The following is a 19856-nucleotide window of genomic DNA, read 5'->3' as shown; positions in this document are numbered from 1 at the left end:
AGTAGCAGAAGTTAGGATTTGCATGGTCTTGGCATTAGCATCTAGGGCAATGTCTTGACATCACCTCCAGATGCCCTGGATCCTCACCAGCTCATGGGGACCTAGGCCTACCACTGATCTACTGGTTGAATCAGAATTAAGCATCCCCTTCCTTGTGCTCCAAAGGCTTGTTGTCTGTACCTCTGCTAAAGCTCTCCTAACAATGTGGCTTGTATTATAGTTACGTGCGGCTGGAGAGCAAAGAGAATGTCTTTTTCATTTTCACATAAAGGAGCAAAATGTCTACCTTACATAGAGCATTCATTCTTTCATCCTTCAGAAAAATGTTTCCTGAGAACCCATTATGTGGTACAGAGCATTCATTTCATTTGCCAAATGGTTACCGAACACCTAGGCTGTGCCAAGGTCTTTGCAGGCACTAGGAATGTATTGATAAATAAGACAGATGCTGCCCCTGACCTCACCAAGGCAGAGCTCATTTAATGCTTGTGGAAATTAACTGGAGAGATTGTTTGGTTTAATGGTGGTATTTTCATTTAGGAGATAATAAACGGCATCAAGATAATGTTAGATAAATAGCAAAATCCAGTGTAGGGAAGGGACTTTCCTCCTATTTGTATTACCAGGGCATTTAGAAGAGAGGTGCATATGCAACTAAATTATAATGCAGGCGATAAGAGGCATGAGGTTCCATGGGAACAGAGGAATGTGCCCTTTCTATTTCATTGAGTTCTTGTCATTACCGTTCTTTAGGGCTAGGGCCTCCTATGAACAAAAGTCCTTCCCCGTTCCTACCCCTGTTTGTGTTTCTATCATTATAGATCCTTCCTGAGAGCACTGCCCTGCAGAACGTACCTGGAAGGCATTGAGGAGGGTAAATACAATATGGAACACAGCATTGCTCCCCTGGAACACGGTGGCGAGACCGAAACCCCAGGTGAGCCCCAAGAGCGGTGTGAGGACCCCAATGCTCTTGGTGATCTGGAACAGGCTACTTTTTTCCTGCTTGCTTGGCTTGTCCCCGATGGAAGGTCTCAGGATCTTGGTGATGACCACGACCGTGATGGTCACGTTGACCACCACGATGATCAGTGCTGGGATAACGAAGGCCAGCAGGGCCTTGGTATCCTCCCAGTTGAGCCAACAAGCATTTTTCCTTGTGTAGACCTCCCGGGGCTGGGTGGCCCCCACCGTGATGACGGAGATGACCAGAGGGCAACCGTAGCCGAGAGAAAACGCAATAGCCTTCTGAATGGACTTGCTCGTGTCATGCAGGATGAAAACCAGGCGGTAGAAGAGCATGAGGCCCAGAGTCAGCATCCAGAAGAAGACGCTGAGGTAGGAGAAGTGGACGAAGAAGGTGGCGGCCACACAGGCCGTCCTGTTGAGTGGGTAGCGGTAGTTGTGGATGGCGGCGGCCACGATGAACCAGACGTCGGCGACCAGAAGGGAGGCGGCAATGTTCACGATGCAGATGTGGCGCATGGAGGAAGTCCGGTTCTTGGTGACCGATTTCCACACCACGGCTTCCACAGCGAGGCAGGCTGCCAAGCTCAAGATGGAAAAGCACAGCCCGATGTAGGAAATGATATCCAGTAGTATTTTCAGGAGAGAATCAGGGTCTGGGGAATCAGGGGACATGAGGATGGAGAATGATGTGAGGTGGTCACAGCTGCAGGACACGCTGTCCTCGGTGACTTCTTTAACATAACACCCACTGCTGTCCCACCCCCCTCTGTGGTTGGCGAGGTTGAAGTTCCAGAAGACACACCTTGGTACCCCGCCCGAAGGGTTGTTGTTTTTGAAAGTCATCGAAATCCTGAATGGCGTGGTTATATTCTGGCTGACAGTGGTTGTCATCACTAAGCTGTTTGCAAAAGTCTTTCCTGGAACATCCTGGGCCAGGATGGTTTTGAGAGTTGGGAAAGCCACGGTGACGATAAATGAATCCGGCTGCAGGTGTTCCAGCTGGCATTCATTAATGGTCACATTGCCCCAGAGGTCAGAGTCTAAGAAAACAAAGCTCTGTGTATAGGATTTGGGGTGGCCAGATTTTATGACCATGCTCTTCATCTGAACATTAGGTTGGGAGATGGTGCTATCTTCTGACCGTAAGGCTCGGGAAAATCTTTCCACTGAATGCAATAACTGTGAGCTCTGATTGGTCTTTTGCTGTTGTGATGTCATCCAGGTATTCAAAACGGGTTTGCCGAGGATGACGTTGACCGTGGAGAGGACGTGCTGTAATTGACAAGGCATGGGATCAAACCAACCGAATGTTTTCAATCATAAGAGAGAAAAAAGAGAACATCTCCCTGGAAACTGGTTAAGTGGGTACAAGGAGGAAGAAAAGAGAAGAGAAAAATGTAGCATCACAGGCTGTGGAGTACTGTGATCCACCTTCTTATGGAGGGAATTAGCAGGGGATGGGTCCTCACAACTGCGAGACTTACTAAACATTTAGCAGTCGTGACGGTGAGAACTACCCCCACCTCTCACTAAGGTCGACTCAGCAGGCTGACAGAGATATTTATTAATTGTTTTATTTTATTTTAAATCTCAAGCCCGTAAAGGCTTTTGGGTGGGTGGTATCTCACCAGCAAGGGTGAGGTAGTCTCAGAAGACCCTCTCAAATGCTGCGCATCAAATAAGCCATGGGACTGTTGTTAAAGGCATCTTTCTTTTTAGCTCAACATTTTGATTCTCTCTCCCATAAACTTGGAATTGTCATTTGTGGCTTCTCTCCATGGAGAGAAATGGATTTTTCTCTCTGCCCTTCTTTGCCTTGTTCTGTTCTCTGAAATGATGAACCCTGCAGTTAGTTGAATGGTGGCCCTTATTTGGAGAAAACCTTATTTGGAGAAAGGGTCTTTGTAGATGTAATTAAGGATCTTGAGAGAAAAATCATCCTGGATTACCTAAATGGGCCCTAAATCCAAGTATCTTGATAAGAGACAGAAGAGGAGAAGGTAAATGGAGAAGAAGAGAAGGTCATGTGAAGACAAAGTCAGAGGTTAGAATGAGGCAGTTTGTTACAGCAGCGCTAGGAAATCTGTATAAGCTCCTTGGACTCCTGGTACCCAAACTGCTTGCCAGTTACCTCTGGTTGGGTTTGGCCAATGAGAAGCATCGGCAGGAGATGAGAGGGTGAGCGAAGAAAGAAGCTGAGATATATTTTTCCTGCTACCCACTGCACCTTCATTTCACTCTCAGCACACCTTTGGTGATAGTTACCTACTTCCAATACTGTAACTCCTGCTCAGTGATCCCTCCTCCAAGGCTATGGGTGCACTATTTCCTCTCCTTTCTGCATTAGTCCTCAGGGTAGTAAGGGCTTCTAAATGTAGCTCGTCTCTGGGTGCCTGACACCTTTTTTTTTTTAAATTCCTGGTTTTACCTCCGTAAGTATCCCTTCATTAAAGTCTCTTCATTTGAACTCTGGTGGGTGAATTCTCTTTCCTCTCAGAACGCTGATTGCTTCAAAGATCATGTTTTGTGAGAGACCATTGAGAATCCCACCTCGTACATATTCTGAAAACCTTTCATTCCTAGTTTTCTTAGAAAGCAGGTAAGACTTCATTCTCTTTTAATGAAGAAACTAAAACAGACCTTCTCTAAAGAAATCTTCTTAAGATCCCAAAATGTACACTGAAAATATTCACTGATATGCTAAAAGCCAGAGCTGGCAAAGCGTTGCTCGGGAAAAGACAGAGAAGAAGTTGCAATGGAGAGAAGTTATGTTCCTTGACCCCAAGTCCTGAGGGATGAAAAGACAAGACCCCAAACTCCTGCAAGGCTTAAGCAAACTCACCATCATCATTTCTGAATTCACTTTGGTTGGAACTGTTGAGAGCAAATCAAGGATGTTAATAATGGCCCCCAGGCTCCCAGGAAATGAGTTGACTTCAAGTTTCACCTGGTTTGTGCTAATGGAAAGATTCTTTAGGTATGAAGGGAGCTTCGCATCCTGAGAGGGGCTCTTCATCAAAGCCTAGTAAAACAAAAGCCGACACAGACAGACAAAAACCAAAAAACTTGCCCATCAGTCATCAAATACTGCTGATACATCCATGACAAAAATCTCTCACATCTGAGTTTCCTTTTTGATTCCTCCATTCTCATAAGTACATCCCATAAGGTAATGTACTTATCTCTTAAACTGTGCTTGCTCTTCAGAATGGAATATTACACGAGACCTCACACACAGAGGGGGAACAGTAGAGTATATGTCAACCTGATGACTAGTTGAAAAGAAAAAGGAAGGGAAGTAGATATGATTGCTAGAGAACTAGATTAAAGTTGCATAAAATTGTCACTTGATTGTCTGGATGAAAGCACATTTGCCACTCTGCTTTTTCTCATCACTTACCTCGCTGACCATGAGAGTGGTTTCTATCCCAAATTTCCTGGGACAGTTCTGGTTTATATCTGATGTCCCAGTGTAATTATAAATAGTGCCCTCTTTTATTTTCAAAAATGATACAAGTGAACTTATATACAAAACAGAAATAGACCCATATACATAGAAATCAAACTTAAGGTTACCAAAGGGGAAAGGGGGGGAGGGAAAATTAGGACCAACAAGGACCTACTGTATAGCACAGGGAACTATACTCAATATCCTGTAATAACCTATAAGGGAAAAGAATCTGAAATATTCTTTTTTAGATTCTTTTCCCTAACACAACATTGTAAATTAACTATACTTCAATAAAACAAACACACACACACACAAACAAAAAAACCAAAAAGCAAAAAGTATCCTGGTTTGGATGATAAACTATATGGTCACCTTATCTATAATGATCACATTTGTGTTTTCTAACTATCTGACTCCTCACTATAATTAAAGAATGAACTAAAAGTTGGTCTTCTCCATAAAGAACTTTGATGAGTGTTCTAACCCAGGGGAGTTTCTTCCTCTGAATGCAGAAGTATTTGTTTTACTTAACAGAATTTACATTTGTGACCTCTCTACCGGTGTCATCCTGTGTTCTAATTTCAATCTCTCTCCCATTAAATGATAAGCTCCTTAACAATGGGAACCATGTGTTGCATTTCTTTATATCCTTCTCATATCCCATAACCCCTAACATAGTCATTTAACTTTGTATGTAGTAGGTATTCAATAACATATGTTGAATGGATAAATTAGACGGAGCATGATAGGTCAGCATGCCCCCTTTCCATTAAAAGGGTATGTAGTATCTAGAATTGGGACCAGGGCCCAATGTTGAGTTCAAATTATAATTTCTATCTTCCTCAATTGGGATAGTTTATATTCCTGATGCTTTACCCATCAAGGTCTAACTCAGATGCCAAGTTTTTCAAGCAGAACTTCCTGATTATCCTAGCCCAAATTAATACATATATAACATCTACATTCCGTATCCAATCAGAGGTCAAGTTCTGATTTGGCCTCTTTACGCTGATAACACCTATAATAATGCTTTATACATAGTCGGTATTTTAATGAGTTTGATGTAAGACAAGAGATAATTAGATAAAATGCAAACCAATATCACCCCTTTTTCTCAGTCCTTCTTCCCAGGATGCGAGGATTTGGAGCTAACCAGATGTTAGCTCCAAATATAGCTCATGGTCTGAAGATATTACCATGAGCTATAACCCCACTAATTGCCTCATTTATTGCAACTCATGGAATTTTAGGAGTCTCGAACTTTCAGCAACTTAAGTATGAGAGGTAATTTATATTTATTTTGATGAAGTGAAACATGTTTTTCCTACCACATGGCAGTAACCTCTATTCTAGGTAAGAGAGGTCAGCTAGGCCTTTCTATAACTATAGTTTACCTCTAAGGATTAAGGAAATCTCAGACTTGTAAAAACGTAAAGCCCAAACTATTTTTTTTTGACTGATGAACCTTACTTTTTGTGTTGCTCCCCTTTCTGAAAAGATTAGCGCTATTAGCTTGATATAAAAATTCTTCAAAGGAGAGCAGTTAGAGGGGATAACACGACTTCCATCTTGGCGGTAATGGAAACAAGGTATTAAGAAGTCAAGGTGAAGCTGTACAGCTGGTCCTAGAGCAGAACACGTATTTCGCTGCCTCCATATTTGGATTCAAGCAAAATATCAGCATTTCTAGGGTTGCATCTTCTTTGCAATTAAATAAGTATAGCTTTGAGAGCAACACAAAGCAGCTCAAAGCTCATTTTCCTAAGTGCTGAGAAATAGAATCAGCTAGACACATTTCCCCACCAAGAGTTCGGAGTCAAGGGTTTAAGAATCACCTCAGCCAGCTGCAGCAGAGTATTTATTGGGGCGGAGATGCAGTTGTTTTTCTTGACCTTCCACTGGGAGCCCACACATCTGTAAGTTATGATCCCCCCAATGGGACTCCCAGGGATTCTGGGAACATTCGAGAACTGGCAAAGCTTCTGGATGACTTTTCCGGGTTCCCCAACACCTATGATAGGATCTTGGCATGTGACGTTCTCCCCTGCATTGGAAAAATGGACATAAAAAGAACAATTGAAAAGAGGAGAAAAGATAGTGGAAATAGGGTCAGGCTTAGGTAGAGTTTTGATCTTTGAACTCATCTCCTTTTTTCCTTTTAGTGACCTTTTCGGAGTTGCCCAGTTTCTTTATTTTGCCCCTGATTTTCTAAAGCCCCTTAGTGCTTTCCATGCAAATCCGATTCTAATCTGCGCTGGCTTTTTCTAACAGAATTTATTTCCTCAATGCCTCATTCCCACCTCTGACCTCCAGGAATCTTCTCTCTGATGTCTGTAAAATCTAAGCCATGGAAAATAATGAGAGCTTGATGTGTACTCATCCAGATAAAAGATAGGCAGGTTAACAAGGGTCTTAGGGACATAATGACTTAATCCAAGGGATTCTCAACTCTGGTGTATTAGAATCGCCAGAGGAGCTTGGAAAATACCAATGTCCAGGCTCACTCCAGCCCAAGTAGATCAAAACCTCTTGGGCTGGAATTCAGGCATCAGCAGTTTTTTAAGCTTCCCCGGTGATTCTAGGGTGCAGCCAAGTTTGAGAAGCACCACCTTAATCCAAGGATATAATTAGTGGTAGGAATTCCAGGCACCCATGACCTGAATATTCTGGGCAATATTCCTAAGCATTTATTCCTTCTGGTTTCCCTTAAGGATGACTTTTCTTTACCTCTACTCAAGACAGACTTGAATGGGAAAATGGCATTTATTGCAGAATCTCTAGTCTCCAGGGGACCCTGACTCTCTGATGAGCAGACCCCCCTTCTCATCATCTTTTAAATTTAGCATGAATTGAGTTCTTAGCCATTGTGTAAAATCTTGGAATACCTAAGTAATGTTCTATTAGGAAAAAGAAGAGGAATCAGACTTGGTATGAAGACAGAAGAGCAGAACAAAGGTAAGTGAATAAAACATGATGATGCCTAGGCTAAGATGGGGGGACAGTGGAGAAATGACTTTGGCGGCCCCCTGGAAGAGGTGTGCTTGGTGGGGTCCAGAGGACCGTGACTCAGAGAGGTAGGGAGCTCTAAATTGCTTCCTACTTTGTTGTCTAGGGCTCAGATACCAAGAGATGTGAGAAGGACCTCAAATCCCTCAGTAAACTCAAACAAGCTTGGTAACAGAGCCATGGATCCTACAGACATCACGGGTTCTATCAGAGAGAAGATTTCTGGGGGGAGGGGATTGCTTATGATGCAAGCCCAGGAGCATCTTTTACCCACTTGCCCCTCTGTTGCTACTGAGGAGAGCTCTTCAGTATGGGTTATTACAGAGATGGCTCCACAAATCACGACCTTTTACCTTGAAAATAGTATTTAGGGGGATATTGGCTCAGTGATGACAAAGGATGGGACAGATCGTTTCTGATTCTTTTTACATAACTCTTTTTACACAGTTTCTGATTCTTTTTATCTACGGAAATATGGCTTCATCTGCAAGGCTTTCTTGATCAATTTCTCCCCACCTAATCACTAGCAGAGTTAAACCGGGCAGCCTCTTCTAGCCACCCACAACTGTCTCTAGTTTAGAATCTACCACATTATATGTGATAACATTTTAAAATCACATTTATCTCTCCCCTAGGCTTGAGGCCAAGAAACATAGCTTATTGCTTTTCAAAGCCCCATGCTTAGCTCAAGGCTTGCTACGTGAAAGTGATTAACATATATCTATTGATGGATGAATGAGGGAGTGAATGAATACATGAATCCCTGCTCGTGACTATAACATTTTAAAATAATTTAAAATGCTCTCACCAGGAACCAGATTAAGCTTCATAGATGGGCTCCGGACTGAATTATTAGCGGTATTGGTAATGTGACAAAACACATCCATATTTTCTGGACAGGAAATTGAGTTTGCCACGAAATGGTGTTTGTAGCACACTTGCTTTCCATTAACTTCTTTTGCTAAGGTACAATGAAAGAATGAAGTCAAAACATTAGTATTCAAAGCACAAATTTTGTTAAAATCATCCAATGTGGATAAACTTGTCCAAACTTTTCCCAAGAATGTGCCACATTCATTTTAATGTGGTTTTCAAAATGCCTCTAGCCTAGAAGTAAGTAAGCCCACATTGGCATGTGTGCTAGCCAAAACCTTACCTCCACCATTCATGGCTCCAAATCTGTGCCCACCCAGTTCCGGACAATCAGAATGCTTTCTCAACCTCCCTCTACCTAGCGAAATCCCATCATGTTCTGTGCCTTTATCCTATCCTGCTTTTGCCGCATAGGTTTAGAGGTCATCTTTTTACAGATCTGTCTCCTCCACCAGACCCTAAGTTCTTGGAGAGAAGATACCTGGTCTTATTTATCTTTGCATCTCCCAGTGCCTAGCTCAGTATTTGACACAAAGAAAGCAGTGAATGCCTGCGTGTTGAACAAGAATGTTAAAACGCTTAAATAGCTCGGTACCCAGATTGATTTCATATCCCCCCTACCATGCAGCCTTCTCTAAATTGTCCTGTCTTTAGGGGATCCCCATTTTTCTGAACTTCCATTGTTCTTTCTATCTGTAGTGTTCATTTTGTATATTTAATGCTCTATGTATTGTCTTTTACAACATATGCCCTTCTAGATATTGATATATATGCCCCACTTCTTTCATCTCCTTTTCATTGCCTACTGTTATGTTTTGTATTAAGCATAGGTCCCAAAGAACAGTCCTTGGAAGTATGAATGAGCTTATAAATCCCTCGTGAAGGTGTCCATGCATTACGATTTGCGGTTGTGAGTTCATATTTGGTTGACCTTAATCTACAGGAATCCTGAGGGATCTGGATGGAGGGTACATTCTACCAGAGAGGATTTAAATTTTTTGCCCAGGTACCACTGAGTGCTACCAATGGGCTACTTTAAGTTGATTACTCCTCAGCTTGGAGTTATTGGACCACATAGGTAGTATAAACTCAAGCCCCAAACCTGAATGAAGGCAGGACAGTTATACTTCTCAGGGGAAATTTTTGCCCACCCAGCACTGAGGCCAAGCTCTTAACTCTGGCAGATGAATTTTGTTTTTCTAGCTTCTTCTTTTACTGAGCATGTCATTGTCTGAGTGTCCTGACATTGTGCTGATGTGGTGGGTTGCCTTAGTTACTGTGTTGGGAGCAAGCCCTTTTCTTTCATACACTTCAGAGCCTTAAAATTCAAATTCAGAATTCTGAGGTTTCTGATATTGGCAGATGCCCTCAGGGAAACTCCAGAATTAGCTAAAGCATCACCTCTATTTTTCTTTTCTTCTATGTTTTTGACCCTTGGTTATTTCTCTTACTCTCCTGCCTGCTCAACTGTGCATTTAAAAGGATTTTTGCCATACTTTTATTGCATGCTGACTCATAGTATAGAGGGAGGGGTGATCAGAATATCGAGTCTACTATACTGAGCGCGTAGAAGGCTTGTGACGGTAACTTAATACTGTCTTCAACAGCTGTCACTAAAAACAGTGGGCTCCACCCTCACAGACTCTCAAGATTTTGTCACAAACCAATGAGCCACTGGTCACATAGCAAAATAGAAGGCAATAAAGCCTCATGGGCTGCCCTCTGTTACGTTATGTCTCTGAAGCAATTCCTCTGTCTCTTTACCCCTATTTTAAGAGTAAATGTTTAGACTCCACATATACGGAATCATGTGTCCTTACAATTCAGCAGTGGGCATCTTACCAGCCGGAAAGGACGAGGAACCAGCTTGGAAAATGACCTTGTAGTCTCTGTCTTCCTCAATGCAGCACTTGATGTGACGGGAGCTTGTGCATGGAATGACAGCTTCCAAAGGATCAACCATGATATCGGGCTCTAGGGGCAGCGGGTGGACGGTGACATCTTTGGCCATGACACTGTATGAATTCTTGTATCGAAATATGCAGTGATAGGTTCCTGAGTGGAAGGAAGCCAAGAGGAGATGGAACGAAGTCATCGCTCCGAAAAGACATTTGCTGAGAAAGTTGAGAAGAGGCTTGGTTTTCCTTGTCAAGCCTGGGGCACGGGCACAGGCACAGCACCCCCCCCCCCCCCCCCGCCGCCACCCGGGGCCCTGGACTAGAAAATGCTCCATCGGTTCCCCTCCTGGGTTCGCTATGCATTTGAAGGGCTGACTCATCGCCACCTAAATATTCACTTACTTTCGAATAAAATCAAGTGGCGTATCCAGAGTCATATAGCCTGTTGGGGGTGGAATTGAGTTTCAAATCTGGTTCACAATACCTACTCCAAGGCTCTTTCTTTAATCGGGGTTGCAGGGGCGGCGGAATGCGAATTTTGGTGTGTGCTGGGCTGGGGAGTTCTTTGAAGAAAGTTGCCAGTGAGAGGGAGATGGAGCGCTGTGGTCTTGCGAGGCTCCCTCTCCCCATCTTTAAGGGAGTAGGTGCCTCTGGTCTGGGACCTCATGGCACCACTAAGGAATGTGGGGAGGGAGCAGGGAGGGAGGGAGAGAGGTTGACTGCGAGTTCTTGGGAGAGCTTGGTCTGTGGACTCTGAGATTAGATGTCTGACTCTTATCTAGAAAAGTCTAAAGAGGAGAGCGGGCCGACTTTGCAGGAGTGAAGAGAGAAGGCTGCAGCAGGAGTTGCCTGCATGCCCAGTGCTTGGTGAAGCAGAGTGGACTGCGGACAGGGCTTGGGTTGAGCTTCATGAAAGGAACTTTTCCTGTTGGACTTCACACCAGAGCCCATCAGAGGATGAACCACCATTGGATCAGCTGTCATCGGGACAGTGGAAGATTATAACGGCATCTACAGTTAAGTAGGACCTTTCAATGTTCCTGACATTCCTTCTCTTTGCCCTGACTCTGGAGGAGCCAGAGTAGCTGCTAGCCAGAGGGAAAACACGTAGAACAAGAACAGAGAGGAAACGCTTTCTGATTCCCATTGGGAGGGAGGGGAAATTTACATTGAATAGAAAATAAAAGTGTAGGTGATTTAGATGAGAATAGATGATTTTTAGCACCTGAGTCTGAGACTGTTTAATAGTTCAGTGTGACGGGACCAGCCACAGCTCTTCCTAAGTTATTGCCTGATAGTAGGAAAGGTCAGTTGGGCAGAGCAACTCACCTGCGTGAGTTCAGCACAGGAGAAAAATACTCCCATTTCCTGATTGTATCTACCAAGTCCAGCCAGATAATAAGTAGTTATTTCTACAATATTGCCTAGGTCTTATATGAAAAAGTAAAGAACTCACAGGATCTGGACTGATTAAGCTTATAATGAATGAAAGCTTTAGAATAGAGTAGTTAAGAGTTGGCCTCTGTAGCAACACAGTCTCTGTTTCCCTTTGACTTTGCTGTCTACTAGATGTATAACCTCAGGTAGTTTCCTTAACCTCACTGGGCCTCAGTTTTCTCATCTGTGAAATGGAGAAAATAATAGCACTCTCCTCTAGGTTTATTGTTTTAAATTAATTCATACACTTAACTACTTAAAACAATATCTATCACATAGCAACAGCTCAAGAAATGTCAGCTATTATTGAAGCAATTCTATCAAATTCCCTTTTCTTTCAAAAATTTGCATTTCCTCCCAACCTAAACAATGTCTAGGGATAAGTAGGGAAAAAAAATGTGTTTTTTCCCCCTTTGGAACCAGGCATACAAAATCTTTAGGCAGAATTTTTATACCTCAGTTGGGTGAAACACAAGAGTCTGGTAAAAATACTTTAGAAAAACAATCCTCTTAAGAGTTTGGAATTAACATATACAAATCACTAATACAGTAAGTCCCCTACATACGAACTTTTAAGTTGTGAACTTTCAAAGATGCGAACTTGCCCCTGTATGCCAGCTATTGTACTGTACTACTGTACTTTTCAAGGTACCGTACTGTAAGATTAAAAATGTTTTCTTTATTTTTTGTGTTTTTTATGTATTTTTTGTGTGAAAAGTATTACAAACCTATTACAGTACAGTACTATATAACTGATTGTGTTAGTTGGGTACCTAGGCTTAACTCTGTTGGACTTATGAACAAATTGGACTTACGAGTGCGCTCTCAGAACGGAACTCGGTCATGTGTAGGGGACTTATTGTATATAAGATAGATGAACAACAAGGACCTACTGTATAGCACAGGGTACTATACTCAATATCTTGTAATAACATATAATGGAAAAGAATCTAAAAAAGTATATATGTGTGTGTGTGTGTGTGTGTGTGTATAAAACTGAATCACCTTGCTGTACACTTGAAACTAATACAACATTGTAAATTAACTATGCTTCAATAAAAAAAAATTCCTCTTAATGTCAAAGCACAGACTCTAGACTCAAAGAGACTAGTTCTAATCCTGGCTCTACAGCTTAAGTTGTGGAAACCTAGGCTCACTTTGCACATCTGTAAAATGGGAATAGTGACATCTTCCCCCAGAAGGCTGTTGCATTTAGTGTGAGTACATATATCATATAGAGTGGCTGGCACAAGCATGGCCCAGGGCAGGCCCTCCATGGATGGTAATGATTACAGTGTGTTTCCAGGGGTCCAGGCATCAGGGTCCAGAGTATCCGGGCTTTCACTCACCGTTCCACTCCCTGGTCGAGGTCTTGACTGTCAGCACCGACTCTGCTCCATTAGGATACCTCCTCGTGGTATAAAACCTTTTGTATATTTTAATTCCAGCAGAAGTGTTCCAGTACACTTCATCATAGTCACTCACATCACTGATGCACTTTATAGAAAAGCTTTGTCCCTCAGAAACAGAAATTGGGTCCAGGGTTATTTTTAGGTTGGCTAAAAGGATGCAAACAAAACAGACAAAAGAAAACAAATAACAAGTAAAGTGTTTAGTCTTTCTGGTGACATCAACACCTGAGTGAAATTTCACATAGAGACAGAAAGCATGGGCTGTCCTGATTCTACTTGGGTCAATGCGGGATTGGTACCTTGCTGCTCCGGAGCTTTACTTGTTTCTAGGCTGTTCTCGGTGGTGCTCTGAACTGTACCCATTTCCATCACATGCCTTGGGAACTCGTGCACTTCCCCTTTGTGGCTGGAATTATCTCCTAATGATCAGCAGGGCAAAAGGTTGTAAACTACGGTGTTGACTTAACCCAAACTCCCCTCCAACCTTTTCCAGGCACCTCAAGGGGGACTCAATGCCTCAGTTCTTATAACCACATCATTCTCTACTCTTTTAAAATAACTTCCAAAAATACCATACTGTATTTTAATTTCTTTCTTCTGTATCTCTTCTCCATAAAAATGTGAGCCCCTTAAGAGTAGGACCCTCTCATCTGTGTCTTCACATCCCCAGCATTAGCACTGGGTCCAGTACCCAGCCAGTGCTTTCTAAGCAGACGAGTGGTTTTTGGAATTACATGTTAAGTACAGGGATCACAGCGTTTACTGCCCAAATAATTATACCTGGGCTGGGAAGTACAGGCACCCTAATTTAAGTCCCTATTTACTCCTATTTCTGAGAATTTCCTTGTAAGTTCGTAAGGAACTAGTCACTGAAACTGTTAACAAGACCCTTATAAATATAAAAGCTTCTATGAACATTCCACTGGTTTTGCCTCTGGTTCTCTTTCTACTCGTCTTTGAGCATAGCTGTCATTTCAAAATGCCATTCACTCTGTCTTCTCTACGTGAACAATGTCATACCTTGAGCCCACAGATGCTGGCCAGCTTTTCCAATCAGTGTGAAATCTTATTCTTAGTCATAAACAAAAGAAATCAGGGCTTTCCATAGTACCCTCCAGAAGTTGGTATTCAAATGTTCAGATGCAGCCCCAAAGTCACAGAGAAGGGATTCATATGCCCCTCATGTTGCCCTCCCTGGCTATAAGGATCTTGAGATGGTTTTCTAAGGCTGAGTTGTTTCTGAGGGTGGAAAGGAAAAGGCGCATGGAAGCCTCAATCTGGTTCTCTTGATTCTCAGATGAGAATCAAACTACCAGACCAGTGGTTTTCAGCGAAGACTAAGCATATCCCTGAGACAGCCAAAAGCCCACAAAATCAACACAACTCTCTGAGTTAAAACTTGCAGAGTATAACTGCTCTCACTCTAGAAAACCGCAAATACCTCAAAAGACCCTGAACTTTTCTATAGCAATAATGTTTCAGATAAATCGAATCTGGATCTTTGTCAAAGTGCTAAGTCACGATAGCAGAAAATGGAAACAAGAGTAACAAGTATGTTTATCTCAGTCCTTTCTCCAAATTGTTCAGAAGGCGGAACTGAGGATTTATCGAAATATAATAGTTTGTTTTTGTACGATGGGTGGGTAGAAACACACGTTTGTCTGCCCCATTTTGGCAGATAGGGATGAAGTCATAATGCTTTATGATATGAGCAGAAGAAATGATACTTTTAAGAGGCCTAGAATTACTTAAAATATTTTTTAAAACCCACTTGTTACAACTGTAAAATAATCACAAAATGCCAGACTCTTAAATCTTCCTGCAGCATTCTCTCTGGAAAAGATGAAATGGGAGAGGAAGAGGGGGTGAAGGATGGTGGGGAGTGAGCCAGGCTATTGGAATTCAAGGGAGGGAGAATGGGATTATGGGAGGAAAAAGTGGGAAATTAGCGGTGTTATCCTCATTCAGTGGCTAATCTGAGTGTGAAACCCTACTTCCCATCCACTTTCTGTATTTCTAGTACAATGCAGGCTGTTCCTTCCCTGCAACCGCTGTTTCTTACCCCTACCCTTCCTGCTTTAAAAGACTTCATAAGAATTTAAATGGCAGAGATGGAAATCCCATTATGTCGTTGACCCCAATCACACTCTCACTACCATGGAAGGCCCTGCTTTACTGCTCATGGATATTCCCAGCTGATTGGCAGCCCTTAGTTTGAAGTGCAAGGCAAAAAAGAGTCCTTACCCACAGAGGTGAATGTCACTTTTATGTCTTTACTGCCTCTGGCTCCGTGGGCGCTGATGAACTCACACGTGTAGACCACTGTGGTTCCAGACAATCCGCTCGGACACTGAGTGCCATCGGCCGTGAGGGTATATCTGCTGCAGCCAGAGTCTGTGTCTGTTTCAGGGCTTCCTGCAACAACATAAGAGGTTCTTTTACTGTCACAGTTGGCTGACTGTCTGATTTGGTAACAAAGAAGCCAAATCAGTGAAAAAGAATTCTTATTTCATTCGATTTCTTCTCTTTGAATGGAGAGGCAGGATGGTGTAATAGTTAGCCCTGCCACCTCAGGATCCAGGTGGCCCGGCTGCAGATTCCAACTTTACTACTTACCAGCAGGGTGTTACTACTGGGAAAGTCACTAAATCACTCTGTGCCTCAGTTTCTCCAGATGTAAAATGAGAATAAATAATAACCGCTGTGACCTGGGATTGTAGTCAGGTAAAAGGAGTTACTGGGTAAACACTTAGAACAGTGCCTGGCTGGGGCCGACCCCTAACAAAGACCCTTCATGATGGTAGTTGGAGTGTGAAAAATAAAAAAAGAAGCCATGTGTTTGGATATGACTTCAACTGGAAGGAAAAAAATGTCAGATTATTTTGACTATTATTATTGTTGAAAGGAGGAAGAAACAGGACATGGACCTCTGATATTCATCTCATTTGAGACCTGTTTTCATAACTTTTTCCTTCTTATTAGTATATATGTTTTAGTGGAAGCTTCAACGTCATGCTTTCTCAGGGTAACAGCAATTTACCCTTCAGGATAGCTGCTCTTCCCTATCTTCCTTTCCATTCCCAAGATGCTGTGCCCTCCAAGCCATCCTCACATCCTGCCTGTGGCTCTATAACAGCCTCTTGGCCATTTTTTCTACTCCTGTTCCTTCACTCTCTCTCCTCCAACCCTGCCTTCTGCCATGTACTTCTGCCAGGCATTCTTCAAACACTGGCAATCTTCCAAAAATTAAAGAAAAAAAAAACCCTTCTGATGAACTCCATCCAGCCTTGGCTGGATGATCAATGATATTTAAAATATTTTGATTGATAAGTCACCAGTTTTTCTCCCCAGTCCCCAAAATGGTTGTTCAGAATACCAAACTGATTTCCCACCTTGAGTAAATTACCTCCTAGTTCATAGGTACAAATGTCCCTTTCAGCTCCAAGGCTCACCCCTCTACTTATTTTTGGAAAACCTACATTCCTCCAGGACCTCACTCCATCCTTTATCTTTCCTCTCCCTTGACTGCAGAACAATGGAAGTTACTGAATGCAGCCTATAAGTTCGCGCTCTGTTTTCTGGAGTAGAGCTGGTAGGCAGTTACAAGTTTGCTGCTCAAGGTTAAATAATATCCAGTGAAAATTTCTCACGACACTGAGGATACGTGAAGGCATGGTTTGCAAAGCTTTCATCCTTACCAGAAAGCAGTTATTGTGGCAGATGCAAAGTATGCAACTCTGTTTTAACTGTTGACATTTATCTTCTTTTTTTTTCTCCTCTCAAAAGTCTCGCAAAGTGGGTACCATTGTCACTATTTAAAAGATGAAGGTCTGGGACTTCCCTGGCGATCTAGTGGTTAGGATTCAGTGCTCTCGTTGCCGCTGCCCAGGTTCAATCCCTGGTCAGGGAACTAAGATCCCGCAAGCCGTGCGGCGCAGCCAAAAAAAAAGAAAAAAAGAAAAAAAAGATGGAAGTTCTCAGAGTCAGGATGACCCAACTTGCTCTGCAGCAGGAAGAGGGCAGAGCTGGAATGACAGCTCTTGAGGATCAGATTCTATCTTATTGGAAAGCACGGGTTGTAAGGCTAATTTTTCTAAAGTAGAAGACTGGGCTCAAGTTCTTTTTTTTCTTTTTCCTTTTTTAAGCCCAATTTTGTGTGCATTCCTACAAGTAGAGAAATCACTATTTAAAATCAGATTTGTCTACGGCATCATTAGGAACACAGAGACAGGCGTGGAGGGGGAGGAGAGAGAGCGGTGGGTGAGGAGGGGAACCCTTGGTGCTCTCGGGGAGATGGTGGGCAGCTCACGGAAAGCCTCAGTCTCCTCATGCGTAACATGAGGGATGGGATGAAATCCGTGGTTCTCACAATAACATCTCCTGTGAAACTGAAGAAAATTAAATTGCCTGGAGCCCAAACGTGGAGACTATGAATGAGTGGCTCTCAGGTGGAACCTTGACAGCTGGTCTTTTTCAAAAAACAACTGTGGGCACCCTCAGGGGCAGCCAGGCTGGAAGAGGCCGCCTCTGACGGGGCTGTTTGCCACTTCTAGCTGCTTCTCTAGGTCTCGCCTCAGCCCCCGAGGCAGGCCTGTTTCTAGCGGCCCTTTATAATGTGACTTGAAGGCCACAAGACTGATTTCTACTCAATAAAGAAAAAAAAAAGCCTCACTTATCTCTTACTTATGCCCTACTGGGCTACAAACATAACATTTCAGATGGCACAGAAGCATAAATAATAACACACAATTAAAAATGTCAGTGGGGTCATTGGGAAGAAAAGACACAAGAAGGGAGACCGTGGCGTTTGAGCCTGTCTCCCCACCATGAGTCACTCAGGGAGCTCTTCCATGTGGTCATCTACACCCTGACAGTCAGCCAAGAGAGCTGACTTTACACCCTCTTGTAAAAACTCAAATCTCTTATGCATACTCTGCGTGACCATGGGCCCAGGGAGCATGGTAGGCAGGGCAAAGAAGAAGTTGACGAACTCGTCTGGAAACTGTTCTGTCAAAGAGGGAATTAGACTCTGTTATTTTTTCATCATCACATAACAAGAGCTACGGTGAGAATACAAACGCTGTTGCCTTTAAATTTCCCCAAGTGGTCTGTACCTTCCCGTACAGGCAAAGCTAGTGCTAAGTACAGGCAAACTAGAAGCTGCACTAATGACTATTAGTACCTCTGTTATTTCTACTACTAGTAGTAGTACTATTAATACTATTACTTCTGTTACCATTACCGTTTATATCATCAACCCATGTCCCATGATTTGAAATAGCCCCAGAAAGCCCTCTCTATTCGAAAAAGACCGCCTTCTAAAAGCTAGAAATTCTGTCACTGCAGATTACTTCCTTTCTGTCTTATCCTTTGCCAGAAGTGCTTTGAAAATCCAGTGCAACCGTATCTGAGAAGATGTAATACATTCACTTCTAGATGCTTTGGGGTGAATTAACTAGCTAGACTGCTTTCTGCTGAGCTGGAAAAACGGGTGATAAAAGAACTGGTGGAATTTGGAGAAAGACTGCCGCAGAGAGGGGACCGCAAGGGAGGCGGAAGGAGGGCAGGGTGTTGAAAGCAGGGGCTAAATTCATCAGAGAAACAACCCTGCCGTCCCCTGGCGGCCAGCCCTGTGGCAGGAAATCCATTGTTCTGCCGGTCGGTTCAGCCCACCCTGGGCCTTATGAATGTCTGTAGCAGGGGTGGCCACAGAGAGGTTCCTGAGCATCTGCACAGCAGACTTCCTGGTTCCTTTGCCGGATGGCGAGGCTTTTCACCTCTCACAGTTGAAAGCGTCTAAGTCAGTACTCCGGGAACTGTGCAAGGTCCTTCTCCCATCTGGCAGTTCCTCCAGGATGCCTACACCTCCTCTTCCTTAAAAATTAGGGAAGTGACTAAATGGACCATATGTCAACATGTTCAACAGTTACCAGATGCTTTTCCCATTCTCTGGAGCACTTTAAGGTAGAAAACAAATGTGCTTTTCAAACTAGATGTGCTCAGAAAACGTTACATCCAAATTGATCCTTATTTTATTTATGATTTAATAATGTCTGATAGCAATGGCTTTATAAAATAAAAGCTCCACCACACTGATGTATTTCATGGGTAAAGCCACATTTTGCTTTAAGGATTTTTTAGTAAAAAAGGTGAGCAAATAATACTGTCATTTCTTAAGGGAAAGATTGGATCTTGTTATGTGAGGTTTCTAGGCAGAAAACAGTCTTCTGTTTCAATACAAATTCTGCCTGATCAACTCACTCTAGTGCTGGCTCACCAGGCATGTGTGATATAGTTTGACCAAGGCAAAGGCTGTGAAACAAGGTGAGTCCCAATTCTTTTCTTTTCCTAATTATGACAACCTTGGATAAGTCATTTAATTTGAACCTCGATTTCCTTATTTGAAAATGGGAGGCAAAAAAATGCCAGCTTCAAACTTGTGGTCAAGTTTAAACGGGATTAAAAGTGATAACATATCTTTTAAAAATTGGTTGATCATAAACTAGTATACAAAACAGAATCACCAATGCTATTTTAATTTCTTCTTCTTCTTATCATTCACCAGTATAAACTGGAAGGTGGGGAATTTCCAGTGAGATCTCAGATCTGCAAACAGGATCGGAAATTGACATTGGTTGAGAGACACACAGGTTGACAGAGAGAGATATAAAACCAGAGGCATGGAGTCAGATAATACAGAAAGAGACGTGGTTACAAAGGCAGAGAAGTGGGAAGGACAGGCACCAAGAGGAGAGACACAGGAATGAGACTCAGAGTCAGACCCCAAAGCAAAGCCAATGACCTCATCCT

The 19856-nt window shown here is 42.8% G+C and overlaps 1 protein-coding gene across 6 annotated transcripts in view; it reads right to left on the bottom strand.

The window, feature by feature from the left end:
- Positions 1-19856, bottom strand: part of ADGRF5 (adhesion G protein-coupled receptor F5) — a 111222-nt gene that overhangs the window by 7007 nt on the left and 84359 nt on the right. For 4 of the 6 annotated variants that reach the window (XM_061196117.1, XM_061196119.1, XM_061196118.1 and 1 more), the window contains 8 exons: positions 15291-15461; positions 13346-13465; positions 12984-13193; positions 10142-10354; positions 8235-8387; positions 6256-6464; positions 3812-3991; positions 856-2241 (listed from right to left, as the gene is read on the bottom strand). In XM_061196117.1, the coding sequence (XP_061052100.1) occupies positions 856-2241; positions 3812-3991; positions 6256-6464; positions 8235-8387; positions 10142-10354; positions 12984-13193; positions 13346-13465; positions 15291-15461 (2642 nt within the window). The remainder of the gene's footprint in view (positions 1-855; positions 2242-3811; positions 3992-6255; positions 6465-8234; positions 8388-10141; positions 10355-12983; positions 13194-13345; positions 13466-15290; positions 15462-19856) is intronic. The other 2 variants (XM_061196120.1, XM_061196121.1) reach the window with 1 other exon arrangement.

Source organism: Eubalaena glacialis, chromosome 7 (genome assembly GCF_028564815.1).
Source record: "Eubalaena glacialis isolate mEubGla1 chromosome 7, mEubGla1.1.hap2.+ XY, whole genome shotgun sequence".
Classification (NCBI taxonomy): domain Eukaryota; kingdom Metazoa; phylum Chordata; class Mammalia; order Artiodactyla; family Balaenidae; genus Eubalaena; species Eubalaena glacialis.
The sequence above is the reverse complement of the archived record's forward strand: the minus strand, read 5'-3'. Positions and strand labels throughout refer to the sequence as shown.